This window comes from Eurytemora carolleeae, unplaced genomic scaffold (assembly GCF_000591075.1).
Source record: "Eurytemora carolleeae unplaced genomic scaffold, Eaff_2.0 scaffold46, whole genome shotgun sequence".
NCBI lineage: Eukaryota > Metazoa > Arthropoda > Copepoda > Calanoida > Temoridae > Eurytemora > Eurytemora carolleeae.
Genome location: NW_019396065.1, coordinates 238,680 through 262,852, shown reverse-complemented (window position 1 = coordinate 262,852; position 24,173 = coordinate 238,680). Strand labels below are relative to the sequence as shown.

The 24,173-nt window shown below is 31.7% G+C and overlaps 1 protein-coding gene across 3 annotated transcripts; it reads right to left on the bottom strand.

The window, feature by feature from the left end:
• Positions 1 to 1,119: 1,119 nt before the first annotated feature.
• Positions 1,120 to 21,156, bottom strand: LOC111709995 (gonadotropin-releasing hormone receptor). Of its 3 annotated transcripts, none has more exons than XM_023484001.1 (16): positions 20,850 to 21,156; positions 18,944 to 19,019; positions 18,542 to 18,608; positions 17,492 to 17,624; positions 16,471 to 16,532; positions 15,349 to 15,420; positions 14,814 to 14,865; positions 11,866 to 11,958; positions 11,102 to 11,157; positions 10,391 to 10,483; positions 6,411 to 6,566; positions 5,829 to 5,859; positions 5,106 to 5,230; positions 4,434 to 4,520; positions 3,886 to 3,934; positions 1,120 to 3,739 (listed from the first exon to the last, which is right to left on the bottom strand). In XM_023484001.1, the coding sequence occupies exons 1-15, from the start codon at positions 20,928 to 20,930 to the stop codon at positions 3,919 to 3,921; spliced, it is 1,200 nt and encodes a 399-aa protein (XP_023339769.1). In that variant the 5' UTR covers positions 20,931 to 21,156; the 3' UTR covers positions 1,120 to 3,739; positions 3,886 to 3,918. The 3 variants fall into 3 exon arrangements, with proteins under 3 accessions (XP_023339769.1, XP_023339763.1, XP_023339753.1); XM_023483995.1 differs by having other exon boundaries at positions 1,120 to 3,520; positions 20,850 to 21,155; XM_023483985.1 differs by having other exon boundaries at positions 1,120 to 3,934; positions 20,850 to 21,155.
• Between the last annotated feature and the right edge of the window lie 3,017 nt (positions 21,157 to 24,173).

The window sequence follows — 24,173 nt, the reverse complement described above, 5'->3', positions numbered from 1 at the left end:
TTACCCCCCCTAGAAATTTTTTTTCCCCCCCCCCCCCCTTGAAAAATATCATGATGTATATCAAATTATTGGTTTTAATTGGGTTTGATTTGCATTTTCCACTCATTTCTGGGATTTACAAACTCAATCATAATAAAGGCTTCATTACATACCTTTCAGCTTTCACCTTGTTTTATACCCTTCATTATAGTCATTTATTTTACATTAACTACAAAGATCTGTAAAAAAACTGAATTTATTTTATTTTAACTAAACTTTTTATATTAAGTTTGCTGGCAAACATTGACAAAAAAGGCAGTAATATAAAAAATGATAGTTTTACTCTAAGAGGAAAAAAAAATTACTTTTTTAAATCTTTAGAAAAGCTACTCTGCCAAACTTTGAAAAAATATGGTCATTACTCATTGTTAAATTTTCTTGTCGTCAATGTAGTATATTAAGATCTTAACGAAATCTAATGTGGAAATGACATTATTTAGAAGTAAAAATGTTTTTTTTTATTGTCCATACCATTTCTATTTTTCTATTTTTCTATTTTCTATTAAAAAAACATCTAATTTTAATGACATTGACTATTACTTTAGAATTTAGAATCATTTAGAATATGTTGACTTAAAATTTGAAATATCTGATTCCGACGTATCTGCACATCTGTTAATTGTTTTCGTGCAAATTTAAAAGATATTCAATCTTAAAATCAACCTTTTTTTAAAAACAAAAACAAAGTAACAACTCTTTCCTCCATTAAAAAGTCGGCGCGGCTTGGCTTACCCATAGGATTCTAGGAGGGGGTATTTACCCCCAGGATTCTAGGGGGGGGGTATTTACCCCCAGGATTCTAGGGGGGGGAAATAACCCCAATAACCCCCCTTATATCCGCCACTGACTGAGCTTTTGTCACAAACTATGATTTGCAACCCAATGGGGTTGACCTTTGATATGTCAAACTTTGAAATCTGTTAGATCAATTAATCTAACATCTACGAAATTTGATTGCAAAGATATAGGTATTAGAACATCAGAGTATGTGACAAAGACTCAATTCCCTTATTTTTTATGGTTCTTCAAACTTTGCACTCTCTATTTAGTTTTCTCTTACTAAGTACAAACACATATAAATAACATATATTTCTTAACAATTCTTAACATCACATCAATTACTATGGACATTTTTATTTGTGCTTTTTTATGGCAACATTAATTGATCCAATTCGAGCTACAGAGATTTGTCTTTTAGATACGAATACGATATCTTACAAATGAAATATAGAACGACAAGACAAATCAAACAATAACGATTCAAAGGAACTGAATTGTTGCGACAAACTCAAGTTTTCAAATCCCAATACCTTTGAAACCTGATGGTACACGCATTTGATATTTAAAACCTTAACTATTTGACCTAGCAAAATTCATAGTTGGTAATATGAAAGGTCTACACCATCGGGGTAGAAAGAAATAAGAATTGAAAAATTAAAGTTTGAGGCAAAAAATTTATTTACTTTGACAGAAAATAGACCAGAGAGATAGGAACTTTTGTGTGGATATTGTATATCTTAAACACTTGATTTCGATTTCCAGTGTGAGCACTTAAAAATTTGAGTATCAATGCTTGATCCCTCAACAAAAGTTATACCTGGAGTGTATGACCAGCACAGGATTTCAAAGAGGGCTATAATGAATCAGTAGATCAATGCTTGATCCCGAGATTCATAACACAAAAGTTATAATTACAGGTGATTTATTTAATTTATTTTCCACCAATATAATATTACTGAACAAGACGTACAGATCTTAGCTTAGAACGAACGCATACATCCTTTATTTTAATAACCTTTAAAGACCTTTAAAGTGACGAACGGTTTGAACGGTCCCTATACCTAGAACGAGCCCATTTCTCTGGTCTATCTGGGTGTATAGATAAAAAATCGATATGGTGAACAATGCGTGGACAATTTAAACATGCCATAGTTGGAGTAAAACCTTTGTAATTCTCTTTTCCCTGATGTTGATGATTTAATCTGCTCCAAAAGCTCTAATTTTTAAGAATGTGATAAGTTTTGTTTCCTTTCATGAAAGTAAAAATGGATGTTCTCCGTAGAATGCTTTGATCAAACAACATTACTAAAACATATAAACATACATTTGTATTACTACTTTTTCATATCTTTACAAGCCCATTCTATAAAATAGTTAGTTTCTGAATTGTTAATCGTTTAATTGGATAAAATGGTACAGGTTTAGCTATTGATGAATGCTTTTTTATCTTAAATAGTTATAAAAGATTTAGAAAAGTTATATGAAATAAAGTTTGGCAATTTTTATGACGATATTTATTCTTTTAAGAACATTCCAAATAAAATACTGTTTGAAAGTTATATAACACAAAAAAATCAATTTCTAACTGTGAACGAATTTGATAATTATTTGTTGTTTATAAACAAAAGGTGCAACACAATATTAAATAATATAAAATCAACTTTGGCTGTACTGACATGAATAATGTTAAAGGCCCATTTCTAACACTGAGTGTTAGACATGGGCGATAAACCCGGCTTAGGACTAATGTTCCCTGTATTTTGTGATTATTTATCAATAAATAGACATTTAGGAGTATTTATAATTACTGACACTACACAAATAATCTTTAAGAACAAGATTTATGGATAATTAAAACAAACCTGGACGCGACTAAAAAACTATCAAAAAAAGTCATCATTTAAACTAGATTTCTTTAAACGACATAAACCTGGGAACTCTTGAATATCAAGATGAATGCTTGATCTTAAGCTCTTATTAATCTGCAAACTAATTTAATCTTAATTTCATATCCTGCATGGCACGTACCCAGTCAGGGATCAATTGGTGCTATATTTGGGGGTTAAAAGGGGCTTTGCTCAAGAAAAGGAATACTGAAAGAGAAGAGATTAAGAGATTAAGCATATGAATCCTAATAGAACTAAAAATGCAAACTGTGGATATCGAGAACAAGGTTTATGGATTATGAATATCCAGCTCAAAAGTTCCCAGCCTATATCAAAGATCTTTGTCTACAATCAATTGTTACAAATGTTCTCTCAAAGATGAATTGTTTTTTTTTCAAGCTTTAAAGCAAAATGTTCACATTTTTCGATTCCATTTATTTACACCAACTAGATCTTATTATGGCGGGCGAAATTTATGAAAAGCAAAAAGAAGTTTTGTTTTGTAAGCAATGTCGATACTATAGAAAATATTGAAAAAGATTTTGCATAGCATTTTCTGACAGCTGTAAAAATTAATGAAGGTATGTTGCTAACTGCTGTCTGAAAATGCGATGCAAAATCTTTTTCAATATTTTTTTTAGGGAAAATTGATAAAATATTTCATTTTCAGAAGTTTATAGACATTTTTTAAGAGCTGAGGTTACTTCCACAATGGAAAGAATATCTAGATTCGATTCAATGCACATTTCAAAAAAGTCTTTTTTTCTCCATTTTGGAACCTGATATGTCATCAAATTTAGTCTTTCAGCTGCATACTGTAAATTCAGTGCAAATAGAAATACTTCACTTTTTGATGTCCATTTCATCTTGTAATAACACAAAGTTCAGTACTAGAATCTGAGAATGTTCAAGTACATCAAATTTTCTCGTTACAGGTGGAGTGCATGAACTGTTATGAAAAGTCTTATTCCCAAAAAAGGAAGCATTAATATTAAAAAGTCTCATTCATGTCCACTCACAGTCACAACAAAGCTCTCAAATGGCTTTAATTAATCCACACGAAGTTACTTTTATTTGTTGTTCGTTCTTACTTTTTGGTTTTTAGAGAAATATCAAACGTTGTAAATAGTTTTGAGATAATTTTCATTCTGTTATTTATTTCGATTATTTCTATTAAAACCTTTTGCCTCTCTCTTTCTTCTCCATCTAGAACTCAAACTTGAACGCCCCTGAAGGAATTAAATAATTAGATTTATTAGAATGTTGAAAGAATTTCGATAATTCAATTTCTTGTTTTTTTTTGGTGAAAAATTTGCAAGATGAAAATATTGTTTTGATTACATTAAAGATATTCTTTTGATCCATATTTGTTTCAGCAATTCGAATAGAATCAAAGAATATTTTCAAGTACTAATATTTTTGCATCTTCCAAATTTTGTATCAAGCACGTTTCTATTTTATATGTAAATATTCCTCTTCTATTTAAATTAGTTATGGCGGATTTCAAAAGTACTCTTTTCGATTTTTTTGCTCATGAAAAATATCTTATCTTATCTCTTTAAAAGTGATAGATCTCATTTTTTTAAATGGATTTATCAAAATATTCAATATGAATATTTTTTTTTAAATATTAAGATATTTATTTTATTAATCACTTTTTTAATAGAAAGAAATTGAGTATTTGTAACAAACTCTATNCCCCCCCCCCCCTCTATTGATATGTGTTACCTTGACACCATCTGTGAGGTTGCTAAAGAGTCGTCCATTTGAACTACTCTGTTGACCCGAAAGGAACGCATGGAAATAAACTGATGTCTAAGAAAAACAGTTTTTAACCGCTGCATTGTGGATTAAACACATTAATTTTTTATAAAATGTTATTTTTCATTTCGTGAAAAGATAGATATAATCTTTTGTGGGGAAAAGAGGTCAAACTCAAAGTGAAAAAACCTAGGTCAGGAGAAATTTCCGAGATTTAAGTTAAAGTTTTCTTTATGTACAGTACTGGACGGTTTTGTATACTTTTTTGATGAAGTTTTATTATTCATCCTGTATATATAGATGAGCTAATATGAGATGAGCCCGATGGGTAAATAGAACATTCATCAAAAGTTAATTATAATTTGTTGAAAATATTGCATATTTATTTTATCAAACAACTCCATTTTACAGAGAGCTAATGATAAAAAACTAAGTATTGAAACCCTTTTATGCAATTAAAAACATGTCTATTTTGTCACTTGAGGTTAAAATTACAATTAAGAGGAGTTACGAGATCAAAAAGTCGTTCCATTAATTCCGCAAAAATGTACTTTTTCTTCTGCACGAGCTTAAAAATTTAAGCAAATTATAAAACTAAAATGAATGAAAATGCAATCACACTTTAAACTATTTAGCTACCTGATCTCAGATCGTTTCCCCAGAACACGAACATGTGAGAAATAAAATGCTGCGTAAACCAATGGATTTATGCATGTGTTGAACTGTCCACTCAGATCCAATAGATCACGTACTAAAGGTGGGATCTAGTAAAAATGCAAGTAAGTTTTATAGGATCTGATTACTCTTTTCAAACTCTAATGTTCTATTTTCCATTTTGTGCAACCTAAATTTATAGTTTGAAATGAAAAAGTTGCAAGACATCAGGTTGCCAAGCTATAAGGACTAGACAAATAGGATTAGAGGCGAGTAATTATATTTTTTTACAATGAATGTCTGAAAAATTATAATTTTTTATAATAAGTAATAATTTTAGTTTAAAAGTAATTTTATTTCTAGTTTTTAGCTAATGCCGTTTTAGGGAACAATTAAATGGTTTGTGCTACAAAGTTTATAATTTCTATTTGAAATAATAATGGAATTCAACTTGTGCCATATCTTTGCAGCCTGATACACCACAACCCGTTAATATTTTAAATTTAAAATATATAATCTGGCAAAATTTATATGTTGAAATATCTATGGTCTAGGAAATTGGTTTGCAGAGATATACGGATACCCCAATCTGAGTTAGTGGCAAAAACTCAGTCCAATTAAAAAAAAACTTGGATTCTTGATATCTTCAATCCACGTGTGTAACTGAGAGCTCTTTAACTTAATTCGAAATATAAGTAAAATAGTTACCTTTACTACAGAGGCTTCATCAATGACTGACCTAAAAAAGCTTTATAAAGAATACATAAAATGTAAATTTGGTGAATAAGATTTTAGAAATGAGGTGGATGTTCGTTTAATTTTATCTTAGTTTCGTTGCCTATAAACAATAATACATTGATAATTTCAATGGGGATTTCAAGTTATGAAACTTTACTTAACTTTGTTAAAGACAACTTGTTGAAAGAATTTGAGCCTTTGCCAAAAAATCAAAATTGTCGAATCCCTATATCTTTGAAACCTGATGATGTAAACATTAAATATTTCAAGTTTAGATTATTTAATCTAAAAGAAATAAAATTCATAGCTTGAAAAGTCAAAGGTTTATGACATTGGGTTGCAAAGATAAAGGGGTTATACAATCTAAGTTGGTGGCAAAGGCTCAATTTCTTTGAAGAAAATATAGCTTCAGTCTTATTAAGAATATGTAATCGTGGCATTTTTGTAACCATCGATGCAATAAAAGAAATAAGTTTTTGAATAAACAGTCTTGTTTTTAGTTATAACTTAAAAACAAAATTTAAGAATAAAAATAGATTTTAAAATTAATACCATGTCGCAAAAATAACGTATGGAAGCCAGCAAAAAATGAATGCCAGTGTGTGAATGATCGACATCTTGAGGGCGATCATCTGGCTTTTCCTGGCCATCTGGGACAACCTGCAATCCTGCCGTCCGTCCAGGTTAGTTTGAATGTTTCGGGATCTCCTTTAAACATTGTAACATTGTTATTTTTTATTTAAAGAAAATATATTGTGTTAAAGAGACTTTAGATGATGCATTTTAAACATTTGCCCGATCAGGGATGACTGAGCGTTTGCATTATTTTTGATAATAATAATGACACATTTTTGTTAATAACAATAATAATGGAAGCTTTTTCATACTTTAAACATGTTACTGACATTTATAATCAGCGTTTTACATCAATAATTCTGCATCCTTGGATGACCCGTCCTAAGAACGATATGAACCTCACCTCATTCAAAGACCTAACGGTAGACAAAGACATTTAAGTTCTGGTTCAAACTGAATGTTTCCCTGAACCTATTATGTCAGAGAAATCCGATATTTCAGCACACTGTTTTACAGTTCAGCTCCCAACCAGAGATCTTTACCTTACTTGACATATGTCAGGGCATCACTGACCCCTTAGAACATTGTGATGATTGTTCTTGCAGTGCTGTTTTTCTTCGCTCGCCCTTTCTGCAGCAGGGGAGACGGCAGCACTCGTGAAAGTGTTATATTTTGGATGGAAGAAATCTCTTAAGATTATAGCTTATGCATACAACTTCATCTTTTCCACGAAGCACAAAGTCCATTTCAAGAATGGTGTTATGTATGACAAAAACTGCAAAGTTTGTGAAACTGACAAATCTGTTACCATCCTGAGAAATTCTTTAAGTTGTTCAGACTTGAAAGTATGGAGTATTGGTTTAGGCTTAAATCGTATGTGGTAGCAATTACCTTTCAATTTAGTCAAGCCAAAAACTTTCTGAAGAGAAATGGTATTCTCTATTATTAGTCACAGAAGTAACAATTGCAGACCTAGGTTTAAAAGACACTTTCTTTGAAGCTCCTGAAATCCTCAAATTAATACCAGTAGTAAGAGCACAATAAGAAATGTTTCTGGCAATTTTTCTCTACATGTACATTATCATGTCAGACCACATTCTGGTGTAGAAACAACAATGAGAGAGATTTGTAGATCAATTTGGCCAGTTGGCAATCCCAGAAAAATTGTACAGCGTGTTAGGAAAGATTGTTCCTATTGCAGAAAGATGAACAAGACGACTCAAGAGCTAGGAATGATGAATCATCTAGCTGCTAGAACTACTTTATCACCACCATTCTACTTCTGTCAGGCAGATGTTGTTTTTGGATTTAGAGCACAGACATTCAAGAATGCAAGGAAGCCTATGGAAGCCTATGCACTTATTATCTGTTGTATTCTGACTGGAGCTGTTAACATACTTTGTCTGGAAGGAATGTAAACTCGAGATAAACTTATTGCATTTGAAAGGCATGAAACAAGGTATGGGCTTATGGCTGAACTATTTGTTGACAATGGATGTCAACTTATTGCCCTTAAGAATGCATCTGCATTTATAAAACCACAGTTTACTCCTGAATTTGAAGCTGTCATGGTGAATTTACAGGATTCCTATGGATTCAAGGTTAATGTATCCAATCCTAAGTCTCATCAGGAACGAGGTAGAATAGAAGCAAGAGTATGCATCATGAGAAGAATGCTGGAGAAAGTTCAGGCTAATACTGACACTCCACTCACTTATTTGCAGTGGGAAACACTCTTTTCCAAAATTTCAGTTATGATAAATGATCTGCCAATTGCCAAGACCTCTCGGTCTAATGTCAGTGACCCTCTGTGGGATGTATCATCCCCAATAGATTGATTCTTGGGAGAAATAGCAATCGCACAATTGAAGGATGGATATCATTAAATAAAGGCGCAGATCTTGAGCGTCTAATGAGGAAGAATTAGTCAATACTTAACACTGGGTATAGAGTGTTTTCTAAACGACTACACCATCTCATTACCAAACCAGCTAAATGGGGGAAAACGGATCCTGTCAATGTTGGAGATTTAGTACTGTTCTTGTTCACAGAAACCCTGGGTAGCAATCCAAATCAGTGGAGATTGAATATGTAATAAATCCTTCTAATTGGAAGGTGTTCCCACTAAGTCAACACTGTTCAGATGCCAAAGAGATGTCTGCATAATAGAAGCTGCTGATGAGTTCCCATTAGGTTCTAATCTGTACTTTGAACAAATGAGAGGGGAACTGTTACCAAGTAAATGATACAGTGAAAAGAAACTAGAAACAATAAAGTAGAAATAATGTAGTGAAAAGACATTTAGAATTGTTTACAAAAGAGTACGCAAAAAAAAAAATAACAAGTAAGTGGTTAAATAGATGAATAAATAAAAAAATACTTATTTTCTGTATAATTTTACAATCAAGTCTTAAAATCTAATGCATGCGGATCTGTAAATCAGTTTCATCATGGTAATCCTGTTTAACTGTAATCTTACGATAGTGCTTCAGGTTTTCAAAATGGAACGTGGTTCTGTCGTCAACAGAGCTAACCAAATGCACAATGAGGTTAGAGCTACTTCCTATGAAGCTGGCTCTGAATATGCTGTTTTTCTGAAGAATAAAGGATTGGAGATTCTCACCCAGATATGTGGTGCTCCAAGAAGAGAGCAGCCCAAAGATCTCTCTAGGAATCAGGATTATATGTCAAAATTTCTAGAGAAAAATGATAAGTGGTGTCTCCCTGTTATTAAAGGTGTAGATTTCACTACTGAATGTACTGTACACTGATATCCTTTGAAATGATCATGGATACAAACTCCCACTGGTAAGCCATGTAAAAACTATGATGGACAATAGTTCCATTGATTTACCAAGATTGTTTCTTGCCAGTAGCGTGACAGTGAAAGAGATCTATCTTGTTCGATCAAGTAGTGAGGAAAGTTGCCAGTTCATCCTATGGATGACCAAATTTCATTTGGATAACCAACGAGACTTTCCATCTGGATTGCTGCCTGTTGATGTTGAGGACTTTGTAATCCCAGTGAAGCCATCTTCAAGCTGCAGAAGGCTTTTCACAATCAGACTGGTAAAGGGGTGCCAGCAAAACTGACGCCTTATGGTGCTAAGGACACCATTGGGGTTCCTGCGAGAATAATTGTGGGAGATAGTATCCAATGGTTTAGATCCATCAGATTTCCTTGGAATGACAAACCTAATCACAAAAAAATCAATCATCATGGACTCAACCCCCATTACTGAAGATAATGAGCTCTTGCACCATCTCTTCTCCTACACTTGGGTTGGTCAGGGAATTAAGAATGATCGATATAATCCTATGGATTTCTTCTCAATTATCTACAAATTAAACATGGATATGCCGAAGTAACTCACTCATACTTATTTTCAACCCTAGACATATAATGCACTTTAGTTTTAAAAAGTATTTGGCAAAACTGTTGGATTACTGTTTATGTCATTTTTATGAATTTACTGTTGTTTATCGGACCTTCCACTCTGATAAGTAGAAAGGCGCTGAAAATTACGCCTACAGCCCCTTTGATGCCTTCACTGAATAACAGAACCAAAATATTTATTAAAACACATATCTGCATTTCACACCAATTCTTAATATTAGGTTTTAGAGAGGAAGAAGTTAAGAGATAGAATTAAATTCGTAAATCAAAGTCCCTTCTTTCCTTCTATAGGGAAGCCAAACATTTTGGGTTTTTTAAAAAACAAATTTTGATTAAAAGTCTTTTACAAAACTGTGTTATAAATCCATAAACGTCATTTGAATACGAGTTTTAAGAAATCAACTAAACCCCCCCCCTTTTTTTTTAAGGTTATCAATCTTTAAATTGTAGCATCGCTTCCCGAATAAATCTTCCACAAATAGTGAGTTTTTGATGATTAATGTAAACCAGGTCTAACATAATTCAACGTATTGTAAAATTAAACAGATTATTTACTTACTTAAACATCTGTATGTGGACTAGAGTGTAGGAGATAACAATGCCGAGCAGGGGAATGAAGAAAACAAAAACGTTGAACGAAAAATTGTAAATCCTAGTTATATAGAATAGATTCTTGTTTTAGAGTTTTGGAAATAGGGAGAAACTGAGAGATTTTTAGGATTCCGTCCCATATTGAAAGCAAAAGTGAAGAACTGTATAAAAAGAGACAAAATGAGAGATTTTTAGGATTCCGTCCCATATTGAAAGCAAAAGTGAAGAACTGTATAAAAAGAGACAAAATGAGAGATTTTTAGGATTCCGTCCCATATTGAAAGCAAAAGTGAAGAACTGTATAAAAAGAGACAAAATGAGAGATTTTTAGGATTCCGTCCCATATTGAAAGCAAAANGTTTTGACGTTTATTGGATACAAACAGACAGACAGACACCCAAACAGACAGACAAGCCAAATTTATATATAGATTAGCTATAGCTGGCCAAACGGCTAGACCGAATAAGCAAAAATTGTTTTCTATATTCAAATTTTAAATTTATATGAAAAATAAACATGATTTATTGTCCTGCATTTTGAATAAGATATTTTCCGCATTTCTATTTATATCTTTTTGCCAATTTATATAAAAGTAATTTTTGTTTCAATATTTTGTTTAGATATGTTCGAAAATTAAATCAAAATCAACAAAAAATGAGTAATTTTTGAATCTATTTTCCTATCCCAGTCCTGAGGTTCCAATCCATACAACTCTAACCTTGTTATGTTCCCTCTCTACAATGAAAAAAATATATTAAATAGTTTTCTATTTCCACAGATATTTTTGTATTTAGATAAATAAGTAAGGAGGAAACTATTTGGCATTTTTCTGATGTAAATGCTTAAATCCTCCTTGCACCTATTCTAAAGTTTAATTTATATTTGAGAATCTTTTTTCGGAAGTTTCAAACTTATTCAGATTTTTTTTGTTAAAATAAAGTCACTAAAACCAGCCAGAAAAAAAATCGTCAAAATAAATCAAAATGGGCATCAAAATAAATCAATTGGGTATCAAAATAAATCAATATGTGTATGAAAATAAATCAAGATGGGAATCAAAAAAAATCAAGATGGGTATCAAAATAAATCAAGATGGGTATCAAAATAAATCAAGATAGGTATCAAAATAAATCAAGATGGGTGTCAAAATAAATCAAGATGGGTATCAAAATAAATCAAGATGGGTATCAAAATATATCAAGATGGGTATCAAAATAAATCAAGATGGGTGTCAAAATAAATCAAGATGGGTATCAAAATAAATCAAGATGGGTGTCAAAATATATCAAGATGGGTATCAAAATGTCTATCTTGAAACCCTGAGTTTAGAATTGTTAAATTACCTTGAAAATGAATTCAGATATAATTTTTAAAAACCGGGTTTGGGAAAAGTATTATAAAGTGGATCGGTTGATATGAATTAAAACTTAAAATGCTACTTACAACTGTGGGACTGGAAATACTTCTAAAGTAGTCAACTGTCAAACACTGGTAGAATTCCTTGTTGGGATATTGCAGTTTGCGGAATATGAACGCCTAAATGAATCGAAATCTGAATCAAAAATGTTAACATAAAAAATTCAAATTTTGAAAATACACATAGATTATGACAGTCTTTATTTGGTGCACATCACGCGCTTGGTTTACTACACACTGGTACATTAGACGGACTGGTACGAGAAATATATAAAGTAAAAATAAAGTACAGAGGTAAGTGATTATATCAATACAATGAAGACGACTTTTTTATTAACGTTTCGATTGTCAACAATTTTTTTTCGAATTATAACTTTACAAGTAATCAAAGAGGAGCTTTATTGATTGATAAATTTTCTTGACTCTTATGTTTATGTGTATCCATGCTGTTCAACAGCTTGATTTAAATCAAATTTAAATTTAAACTCGTCTTCATAAAATAGCCTACCACTGTAAATAAAACAAAAACTGACATTCGAAATCAAATCCCATTCAAGTTTCTTAAGGTCAGAGAATGAATATGAAGTAGTTTACTTACTTGTAAAGTAAACATAATACGTTCATGTTATAAAGAGATAAATCATTCCACTTTTAAGGTAAAGCGCCTTTTTAATCTAAATTAATTTTGGACCTCAAAAATACAGTGTACTTATCTTCCCCGTTATATTAATTTTCATGAAAAAAGAATCGGCAGTATGCATTTGAGGATTCTATATATGCTCAAGTATCACCTTGAACTCGCAAAAGGAACTGAATTTTCCTATCATCAAATCTTTGTCACCTTTTGTCGTTCTAATTTGAGCTGTACGTTCAAAACATTTATCTTTTTTTATAATATTATGAACCTTAAAGGTTCGAAGGTAGTTTGTTTCATTTATCCAAAGTTTAAATCGTTTTATTGCTTTCAGGATGAAAAATTGTTACAAATTTCGATTTCTTGGATTAATTTTCTTTGATGTAATTTGTTTTAAAGATTTATTATTTTTTTGTTTGAAGTTTAATAAACGTATTTCTGATGTATTGAGTTGAAGAAAATGAAAAGTACTTATCCATCTTTTCATTCAATTCCTCAGTAGTGATAACTTATACTAGAATGGAATGCAATAAAACCCCTCTTTATTTCCTAAGCTGACGTGTCCCTTATTTAGAACAGACTGGAGGGGGGGGGGGAGTGATACAATTTTGGAAAGCTCTTCAACTTTACTTTGTTATCTGCAAAAATAGCAAATTGGCACAATTCCAAAAGTTTATTGCAATATTTAGTTATTTAGTAAAATGTGCAAAAACCAAATTTGCGAGAAATATGACAAATTTTATACTTTTCTAAAGCCCTTGACCCAGCAAATTTAAATTTTCAAAAATATCTGAAAAATGTTTAATGTGTATTCAAGAAAAACTGAGCAAAATTATATGAAAACTTGCAAATGTTGTGCAATCTGTTTCCTTTTATTATAGTTTTCCAAATATCTATAAAGTGTTTTATGAACCGGAAGTGTCTTCATAAAAATGTAGTCTGGTATAAGTAAAATAGGCTGAAATTCAGGCAGTATGCTGAAAGACTAAAGACATCTTTAAGCCTTCAATGAGGGGCACGCGTTAGATAGAAAAGTAAAAAACTGACCAGCCTCAAACCAAAACTTTTAGAGTTAAATCCTAAAAACTTCAGTAGGAAAATTAAATTAGCGCAATTAAAGCAATTATATCAATCTTTGGACATTTAAAGCAATTATGCAACCCAACCAACTAGCAATCCCACCCCCGCGCATAGGCTCACGGATTGCACCCCCCCCCCTTCCTTTTTCCCGGACTATATATAGGGGTCCCTGACCCCCTAAAAAGTTCAGGGAGAAATTTTTCGTGAAAGTGGCAGTATATAAAAAGTTCAGTGAGAAATTTTCCGTGAAAGCTGCCTTATTGAACGTGAGCAACACCAAAATTGATTATAAATAGTTTTTATTTACTTCCCTTCCCTTTTTAGATGTAAAACCCTATTTCCGCTCATTCTGTTTATTGGAACTTTATCCCGGGGGGACTCGTATTCATGCATTAAATGTTTAGTTTGTAAGTACAAGTTTAAAGTATTATTGATAAATAAAATCTAGGTCAGAATTGTTTTAATTTTGAAAAATAAATCCGGCAATTCAAATATCTGATAGAACGAAAAGATTAGGAATTGTTTAGTTAGTAGATATTGATATTCATTATTTATTCCTCTGTATTCTTTACTTCAATCAATCATAAGATGTCGTGAAAAATTAACAAAGGAATTGAAAAACTCGCATCAAATCATAAATTCCAGTTCCATTATCTTTGCAACCGAATGGTGAAATTTTCTGACATTTTTTACGTTGAATTTTGGTACATAAAACTCTCTATGTTTAAAATATTAACAGTTCAATCATCAGATTGCAAAAATATCAAAAATACAATATTCATTTAGTTTAAATTTATTGAAACTTTTCCTATCTGTTCTAAGGAACATGGAAAAACATTTTAAAAAGCACTTTCTTTTGTCCTTTGTAGGGCTGGGCACCCTTCCTAAACCAATGGCAGTTTTGAATTTAACAATACGAACGGAAATCCGGTTATTTATCGTTAACGAACAAAGTAAACTGTTTGTAAAAAAAACTAAAGAAAAGTAACAAAAAGCGGGAATTTTTTTTGGTTTTGATCCTTTAGTTTACATTGCATGAAAGACATTTACATACATTTTTAAATCTGTAATGATGTTATTTAGTACGAACTGAACAACTGTTTATCGTTAAATCGAGATTAAGAACGGAAACTTTATTTCTTTAGTTAAAAACGGACTACTTGATGAGCCTGTTTCGTTCATTTATCTAATCGATGAATATTAAAGAAGTTCGAACATGCCCAGCCCTAGTTTCAAATGATGTGTAAATTTGTTACAATACCTGGGGCAGGGAACATATTGCTGCTAGAATCCATGCACACGCTACCATTATCCTAAGTATTTTATTCAAGATTATTCATTAAGAAATTAGAGAGAAAAAATTCTATTAAGAAAAAGATATCTTGGAAGCGAAATGCATATGAAATTTTTTTTAATTTTGTAAGAACAAACTTTGCCAAAATCTAATCTAAACTTTAAAAGTTAATTGTAACAAAATAAGTTTACAATTTTGTAAAAACTTTTCGTCAATAGTTTATCCTTAGAAAAATGTACAGCGGCAACCAAAAACAGTGAAATGATGGATTTTTTTTCTTATATAAATATTTGACTCACAGAAAGATACAAATAACAAAATAACTATCGGTATTTCAGAATGAAATAAAATGTCACCATTAGGTCCATAGCTTTTAGATAAAATGAGCATGCAAACTATTGCATATTTTCGCAAATAACTTTAAAATATTTAATTTTTTATCATCGAATTTTGGACCCTCATCTTTTAAAGTAAAAAACAGAGACATGAAAAACCTTTTTACCTGGATCTTTGCCTTTGTTTGGTAACATGAAGAGCGGAGAGAGGCCGACTGATTGAAATGTATCGATCAATACTAATAAACAAACGACAATGTTTAAATACAAACATTAATCCAATGTTAAAAAAACGTTAAAAGAAATAAGAAAAAGAACAAAAATAATTCCTTTTTAAGATAGAAAGCAGAAAAAATTTGTCTTTAAACAGTACATAGAACTATAAACTATGGAAGATAACAGTTGAGCAATCTTGAATGTATTAAATGTATTTTTGTTATAAAGAAAATAACAAAACATATAAATAAAAAACAACGCACGTGTAAACTTTGTAAAAAGTTGATTCTAACAGTCGTCTTCCAATTACACAGTTTTATGGGTCTCACTGTACTCATCAAGTCATGAGATGCTGAAATGGATTGAATCTTTGCCACTAACTCGAATATACTAATCCCGTTTTTAAATTTCCACGACTTTGGGTTGCATTGCTAAGAGTTAGGGATAAGAAAATCAGATTTTCGGACAAAGGCTCAATTCTTGTAAAATCGTTCAAAATCTTGGCAATAACTCGGACCAAAACTTGGCAATAACTCGGACCAAAACTTAAAATTTTTAAATTAAGCACCTTGTGTAATGTTTAATGACAAACTCCTTTGATTTGTATTTTTCTATAATAATACTCTTATTCCACCATTTGTAATTTCATACAAAAACGCTAATTAATGGATGACATTACACTGTTAAAATAGAATAGATATATAATTTTCCATGCAAATATTTTGAATAATAAACCGATATATGCATTCAATTAAACTAGACGAGTTTATGCAACGAATTTATAAATATATTGCAATTCTTCTCGGCTCCGAACGTAATATATATAGTTTTTAACTTTTCCATAAAATTATCTAAAAAATGTATGACAAGCACTTAAAATAAACAAAACCAAAGCAGAATTATTACAGGTGAAAAACAAGACCAGTATTTATTTTTTTTCAATTTCAATTTAATTTGTGCATTTTGCATATCAACGGCCAAATAACCAGTAAAAAGTATTTGTAGACCATTAAGATAATTTTGCCTATCAAAAAAAGGAAAGTAAAGGTTTAAAAAAGTTTTGTTGTTGTTTCCTTAATATAACGAGAAGATTTGATGAGAGATAAAAACCTCCAGTTCGAAGCATCATCAACATCTAGGAAACAAGAATCATGTTACAAACTTTTAATTCATTTGATTAATGGTGTTGAGGTCATGTACTTTGTCATTTGATATCCGGTCTAAAGCCGTAATTTTTAGTTAAAACAAAATAGAGCTTTTCTCAACGATTTTTTAATCGTTTGAAACCCTGCAGTAGTTCCTTATTGGGTCACCCTGCAAGTCATCTATACATTGTATGTTTGATTGTATCCAATAAACTTTAAAACTGCTAAACCGGTTAGGCTTATCTCACAAGTCCTTCGGGAAGGTTATTGGCCGGTTGAAATACTTTTTTTTTTAATGATACCATCTTTTTTAAATCCATTGATTTAAACTGAAAACTCTGCGAAAGCAAAAGAGAATAGAATATATATTAGATTGGAATTTAGACAATCCTTCAGTATGAATTTTGTCAGTGCCTTTCAACCTGAGAGGGAGTTCAAATTGTACAAATCATGTAAATGTTCACAAATTATATGCAGTAGAGTACATTAATACAGTATGTTCCATAGACTATCCATTACAATTTCGAATTTTTAAAGCTGTTAAATAAACTTTATAAAATGAATTAGGTGATTAAAAAACATCATTTTATTTATAGTTATAACGGAAAATCGTTTGTAACGTGAAAGGCATAGCGTCTATGTTAAATCATCATTGGTCAATTATAAACCAGCCTATTTCATAATTTGGTTTCTTTTAATATTAATTTTAGATTTTCTATAAAATGATGATCCAGGGCCCAAAAAGTTATATAGCACAAATATGTGATGTACACTTGCAGTATGGAAACAGAACAACAAAATGGCCGTTTTACACTTTTTTCTAATAAATTCCCCTCTAATATATATTCTATTCTCTTTGGCGAAACCTTTCATGATTATGATGTACGAAGAAAACACCATGGCGACAGATATTTGTGTTTCTATAAATCAAATATATTTGATGGCTCACCTTACAGAGTGCATTGCTGGCATGCCATTGAATGGTATATCTCCAGATTGCTTCCATTGGGAAAATGATGAAGGACACCATGCAATCTGCCAGAATAAGCTGGAATACCAGGTAGTGCACATTGGTCTTACTCCTAAATACATTTTTAATCAACTAACTAAAGACGTAATTTTAACATGCGGTATAAGAAATGAATAAAAAAAATGTAAAAATTCAACACTTTAAAATAAATATGACAACTTTTCCCACGTTGTTACCAAATTAAAGGTTTTTATAAAGGGTAGCAATGTTAAAGGGAGTGTTCGCGAAAAATGAAAGGGGGTATAGGCTTCATGCGATAAAAAAGCGCTTTTGATCGCTACTAATTTTACTTCTATCTGTTGCGTCTATAAGGAGAAAATTGTTAAAGACGTCTCATAACGAATAACTTAGCGCCCATACAGATTCAGAAAATTGCAGCATTCAACTTTTTTTTAAGAAAACATTTTAACGGATTTCGAAAAATGTGAGTGGTGCGCGGCATTCTTAGATAGTTGCGCAAGCGACAAGAGAAATAATCAAATTCAAAACAAATTAGTTAAAAAAATATTATAAAATATAAACTATATACAAATGTGGCGAAAGATAATCGATGACTATAGGTTGTAATATCTGAATGATTTGTTTGAAATTAAATTGATTTTTTTACGGTCTAAGTCATATGTCGCAATTTTCTGAATTTGTATGAGCGCTAAATTATTCGGTATGAGACGTCTTTAACAATTTTCTCATGTATTACAAAAATGTTGAACTTTAAGTTATGCTTTTTACATATATCAGTTCTTTGCATATTAGTTCTCTATAATTAAACAATTTTAAATAAAAAAGAAAAAAATTGATGTTTATCATACACATGACATATTTTATCATGTTTAAACTAAATACTTCAAAGATAGGAATTATTACTTAAAAATGATCCAATAGAATACGATAGAAAAAAACTCATTTCACAATTTATTAAATTCTGATTTTAAAAAATCCATTTATCTTTAATATTGAAATAATTGAAACCTTGTGTCTGGCCTCCGCATAACTCTGAATGCTGTTATCAAGGATATCAGGTTAAAGAGAACTCCAACTGAAACCATTTTCTTATAAGGACTATTATCATTAACACCCCTCCCCCCTCTCTTTGTTTTAATTTAATGAACCCCCCCCCCTCCCCTCTTTATAATGCCCGCGTAGACCCCCCTCAATAGATGTGTCTAAACCGCCCCCCCCCCATCCCTCTCCAACCTTATAATGGAATTATCATCATCATCTTCGAAACTGCATGGAATTGCCCTTTTTATTTCCCTTTCCCCCTTTGTAAATGTTTTAAAAGATTTAAATTGTTATTTTTACATAAATGTAGAACTTTGTAGTAATCTATTTATTTAATGTTATGTTACAAAATAAATGTGTAAAAGTCACCTATAGTCATAAATGTATGAGCAATAACGTTGATAAGATCTTGAAAATCAAACACCTCAAAGTCCTCTAATTCCTCCTATTCAAATATATATTAAATGTGTTAGAAATACACCTTACCGATAGAATTTAGATATTACGAAAATTTTGTCCCAAAATTTTTATTGGAGACCCTAGATTATCATTGTAGACCCAATAGACTCCAAACTTTTTGTTATAAATTAATTTAATTTAATTAGATTAAATTTTCAAATACAAAGGAATTGAGTCTTTGTAACAAAATCAAATATTTAAACCCCAATATCTTTAGAACCCAATGTTGTAAACCTTTGATATTTTAAACTCTGATTATTTGATTTAACAGAATTCATAGTTTGAAATATCTAAGGTTTACAACATTTGGTTCCAAAGATATAGTGATTAGAAAATCAGAGTTTGTGGCAAAGACTCAATTCCTTTTAGACTTCCCCATGAAAATCTTCGGGTCTCCAATGACTAGATTGGGGTTTTCCGAAGAAAAGTATGGGATCTCCAATGAAAGTCTTTGGATTTCCTATGAAAATTTGGTGTTTCAGATGAAAAGTTTGATGTTTCCGAAGAAAACTTGGGGGGTCTCCAACAAATATCAGGAGGTCTCCAATGAAAATCTGGGTGTCTCTAATAAACATCTGGTGGTCTTCAATTAAATATTGATGGCTTCGATTATAATTAGGGGTCTTGGATACAAATTCTGGGGTCTACTAAGAAAATCTTAGGGTCTGAAATGAGACAGTATTAGAGCCAGGGGTCTCCGATGATTTCTTACCAGACGGAAATTAAAAAGGTTTATAAAGAGAAATTTTAATAAAACAATAGCTATTAACCCTATTCCTGCTGGGGGGGGGTCAATTTTTTGCAAACATTTTTACTATTTAATTGGATTTTGCGATAAAAAATTAAATTTTTGCAAATTTGCAAATTTTTTTGCAGATTCTAAAAGTAGAGCACAAGAGCTTTCCAATGATGTATCATTTGTCATATTTGGACATCAAACATAAGATTTAGAGGGAGGGTCAAACTGACCGCCCCCAGCATATCCTGGTTTTCAAGTACCCCAGCAGGGATAGGGTTAAGTCATCGTCGTCGATGAAGTATTTAAAGCACTTTTGCTACCTAATTGAAACTTTGGTTTAAAAAGTTAAAGCAAATTTAATTGAAACATTTTGGTCAAACCATATTTTACGTTGTTTTTATGCAATTGGTCTGGAAAGTTTTCAACTAGAGGGAATATAGATGTGAGGGTTTCACGGATGGAAAAAAGTATTTCGTTGATTTTTACACTTTAATCAATTATTACTTTCGATCCAATAACCGTAGATTTTTTTATCTTAGTGATTTGATGCTAACGATCCAATGTAACGTTTTTTGTCTGATGGCTAATAATTAGGAAAAAAACACATGTTTATATTCCTGACACTTGAGCTCTAGTTAGATTCAGGTGGTATGGAATATTGTTAGATTCAGGTGGTATGGAATATTGTTAGATTCAGGTGGTATGGAATATTGTTAGATTCAGGAGGTATGGAATATTGTTAAAGCAATCTGAAAACTTTATATTTTCTTGTCTGTCACTATACAAACCCAGAATATGAACTTGAATAAAATATTGACTTTTCTTTTCAGTTTTCCAAAATTTTTGAGAACTCATAATTTAGTGTTTTTTTGCTTATTCCGCAAAATTTATACTCGTAGCTCGACATGCAAAGTTTTTACAAATTATATCATCTTGTTTTTCAGGAATTTTCTCATGAAAAACATTTTTTAGCTTTATAGATTGTAAAAACTATTTAATTCACAAACTGTAAATTGAGAATTAGAGAATTTACGTAGTTAGTATTATGTGAACTGATTGTAGTACTTTGAACAATACCTGTCCTGTGTCTGGAATCCCAAATCCAGAACTATTAGACCTGGATTCTGTTAAATTCATTCTCTCTAGAAAAAAAGGCATTGTAAATTCTAGAATGTATAATTGAGGGCAATGGTGACCCAAAAAACTGTTGAAAAGGATGATCAAACTAGTTATAATTTTGAAATCCGATGGACCACAGCAACTGTGCAAATTCACTGCACTGAATTTTAAGCAACTAGTAAAACTATCATCCAAAGTACAAAGATGCTTAAATGAAAAGTATTTCTGTTTCTCAGTTTCATGGGTCTCAGTATATGCATATTTAATATATCCATTTCTTCAGACTACAGGTATACTCTCAAAGAATGAGACCTTAGAGACGACTCTACGAAATTTTGTACACTTGGTTCCTTATATTTATAATTTAGTGAATCTTTAAGATAGTCCAAACTTTAAAATTCAAACTTGTTCTGTGTTCAATCAAAATATGCAAGCCATTAAAATATAAAGTATTTAAGGAAAAATATGTTATTCAGAGTAAGATCGTCATCTTTTACGAGTTTCAGGTCGTCTTTACAGTATTATCCTTTGTGGGTAATCTTGTACTTTATTTGCACAAACTTAAATGAAGCCTGGGAGGCTGCGCCATGAAAAAGCTAGAGGGACCGAAAGCTGCGGCTAGGAAATTCTAGAACCTATTGCTACCACTACCATGATCCAAAATTTACACTTTCACAAAAAATCGAAGTGATGTTTTCAATAACGTCTATTACAATTCTTGTTGTATTTGTCTAGTATAGTTTAAATATTCATACTAAAAAAAGTAAGTTAGTGCGACATAAAAGGCGCGTTGCGACACAAGTCGACCAAGTTCTGAAAATTGTTGCAACTTTTAATGGTGACATGGAAACGCCTCAACACGGAAATGCCTCAAAAAAACATAATCATAAAACTAATTTAATGTCGTCTTCTCTCGACTTAAAATTAAAAAGACTATATTCTAACAATTTTCACAGCCATGGCCGCAGCGCTCGGCCTCCTAGCCTATTCTAGCCTCAGCGCACGGCCCACTAGCCTGTCCTAGTCGCAGCACTCGGCCCCCTCCGTAGCCTGCGGCGCAACCTAACTTACCCTAAATTAATGGTAAAATAATTGTTAAAATTCCCCCACTTCTCTATTTCCTATATTCTGTAACTCCTTCCCCTTAATGTCTCTATGCACTTTTAGATTAAACTTGTCAATTAACAGCAGAACTACTTAACTTTTTGAGAAATATTAGGCAAATAGGACTGGCCTTGCCAAAAATTATTAAAATTCGAATTATAAAGAGAACTGTTGAAAATTGAAAGAATTTGTAAAAACTTTCGTCTTATATTTTTCAATTTCAACACTTTGGATGCTTTGACTGTGTAGTAAAGCATCAAAAGCGTAATTTAAAAGCGTCAAAAACAACATTTCTGGGAATCAAAAGCAAATCAAATTTGATGCCTTGCTTACTCTTTTTTGAAAAAAATATTAACTTTTCAGTCAAATTATGAATGAATGAGCATAAAACTAGGAACCATTGCTTTTCAGTGTGCTTTTCAGATAGATTTAACACCACAAATGTTTCTTCATCAATTGTAAAACAAAATAAAGAAATCCTTCATTTTTCTGGTAAAAAAATCATTTTTGATGCTTTTAAGAAAAACCTGAAAAAGGGTAAGTTTTGGCAAGAGAGGAAAAAGATGCCTCCCCCCCCCCGCATTTTTTAGATATAATCACTAAGGCAAATCAAAATTGCCAAATTTCCTACTACTTAGTTAAAATGGAAAATAGTTAATGGCCTCAACTTTGAAGTTAATGGACTCTAAGTCACTTTTTTAAGGCTGTAATACATTTTTTTGATAATGCTTACCTTTGAATGCTTACATTGACATTCTTTTTGACTACAACATTGTGACTTAGAATTGCGACTTAGAGTTGTGACTTAGAATCTGTCTTAAACATTGTCAAGCATAAAAGAAGAACTGAGAAATGTTTGTGACTCAAGTTACAATGTTGTCTTTAGATATTTAAAGTCACAATTGTATCAAAGTCTACTCTTAAACACAATTGACCAAAAAAAATGTGACTGAGAGGTGTTTTTGTGACTCAGAAAGTGTCTTAGACAAAGCTGTGATTTAGAATTTTGACTTAGATACAAATTGGTCTGAAAAGTAAGACTTTGAAATTATTGTGACTTAGAAGTGTGACTTAGAATGGACATTGAATATAATTAAGCCAGACAACTCTGATTTAGACCTAAATGTGACTGTAACGGTGTTTTAGACCTTATTATGTCTTAGAAGTGACTTAAAATGGGTTGTAAACACAATGAAGCCTAAAAAACACGACTCATACATAGTTTAAAGTTAGAATTGATTCTTACAATGTGTTCGAGACATATATTTTTTTAGAATTGTGACTTGGAATGAGTCCTCACAGTTGTGACTTAGAATTGTGACTTAGATAGTGTAGCTTGGACATAATTTGGTCTCAAAAGTATGACTTTGATGACTGATGTAACTGTGACTTAGAACTTTGATTTGAAATATGTCTTACCATGGGTCTAAATATCATTTGAGTTTGTCTTTAAATGGTGACTTAGAATGAGTCTTAGTCATAGTTGTGCATTGGAATAAGTCTTAGAAAGCTTCTCAGACATAATTTGGTCTAAAAAGAAGTTTTAAGTGAATTGATTCAAGTGAATGATGATGAAGAGAGGAATGGTGGACAAGCAGGGAGAGTCTATGGTTGCCAGCTAGAGGTACCTGGGGGTATCCAATCCGGGCTTACAGATGTTAGGAAGCAATGAGAAAGATGTTTCAGTATGGCAGCCGGGCCTTATTCCAGTATATCAGAAGAATTCCTGCAATTTATTATTATCAGGCCTAAGAAGCCCTTAGGCAGCTGGATTCTTGTCAACCCTCTTCTCAGAATGAATAAAGCGTGGAAGGGTGAATGTGCTGCCAGATTACAACCCCTGGTAGATCAATATAAACCCAGACAACACCAAACTTTTGCAATAGAAAAAAATTCCGAAATCTGATTGTAACAACACGATCATGTCCTGGGGACAAAAAAATCTCTTTTAAAAAAAGTCATTCTGACTTAGAATTGAGACTCAGAGCCGTCAATTTGGTTTCAAAAGTATGATGTTGATGTAATTGTGACTTAGAATATGTGGCCATAATTTACCCCCCCCCACCCGCCGCCGCCCAATACTTCCACCCCATTATTCAATACAAAATATGTTAAAGATATTCCAAAGGGTTTTTATATTGCAAAATAAAAGAATAATTTAATCAGGAAAAGGCGAGA

Bases quoted from the DNA above. Each gene is read 5' to 3' on its own strand.
- LOC111709995 (XM_023484001.1), bottom strand. From the start codon at position 20,930: ATGCCTTTTTTTCTAGAGAGAATGAATTTAACAGAATCCAGGTCTAAT. The intron at 17,625-18,541 runs GTTTCAATTATT...AAATGTATTTAG, and splicing joins ATGCGGAGGCCAGACACAAG to GAGTAAGACCAATGTGCACT. The intron at 11,158-11,865 runs GTAAGTAGCATT...TTTTCATTGTAG, and splicing joins GTATTTCCAGTCCCACAGTT to AGAGGGAACATAACAAGGTT.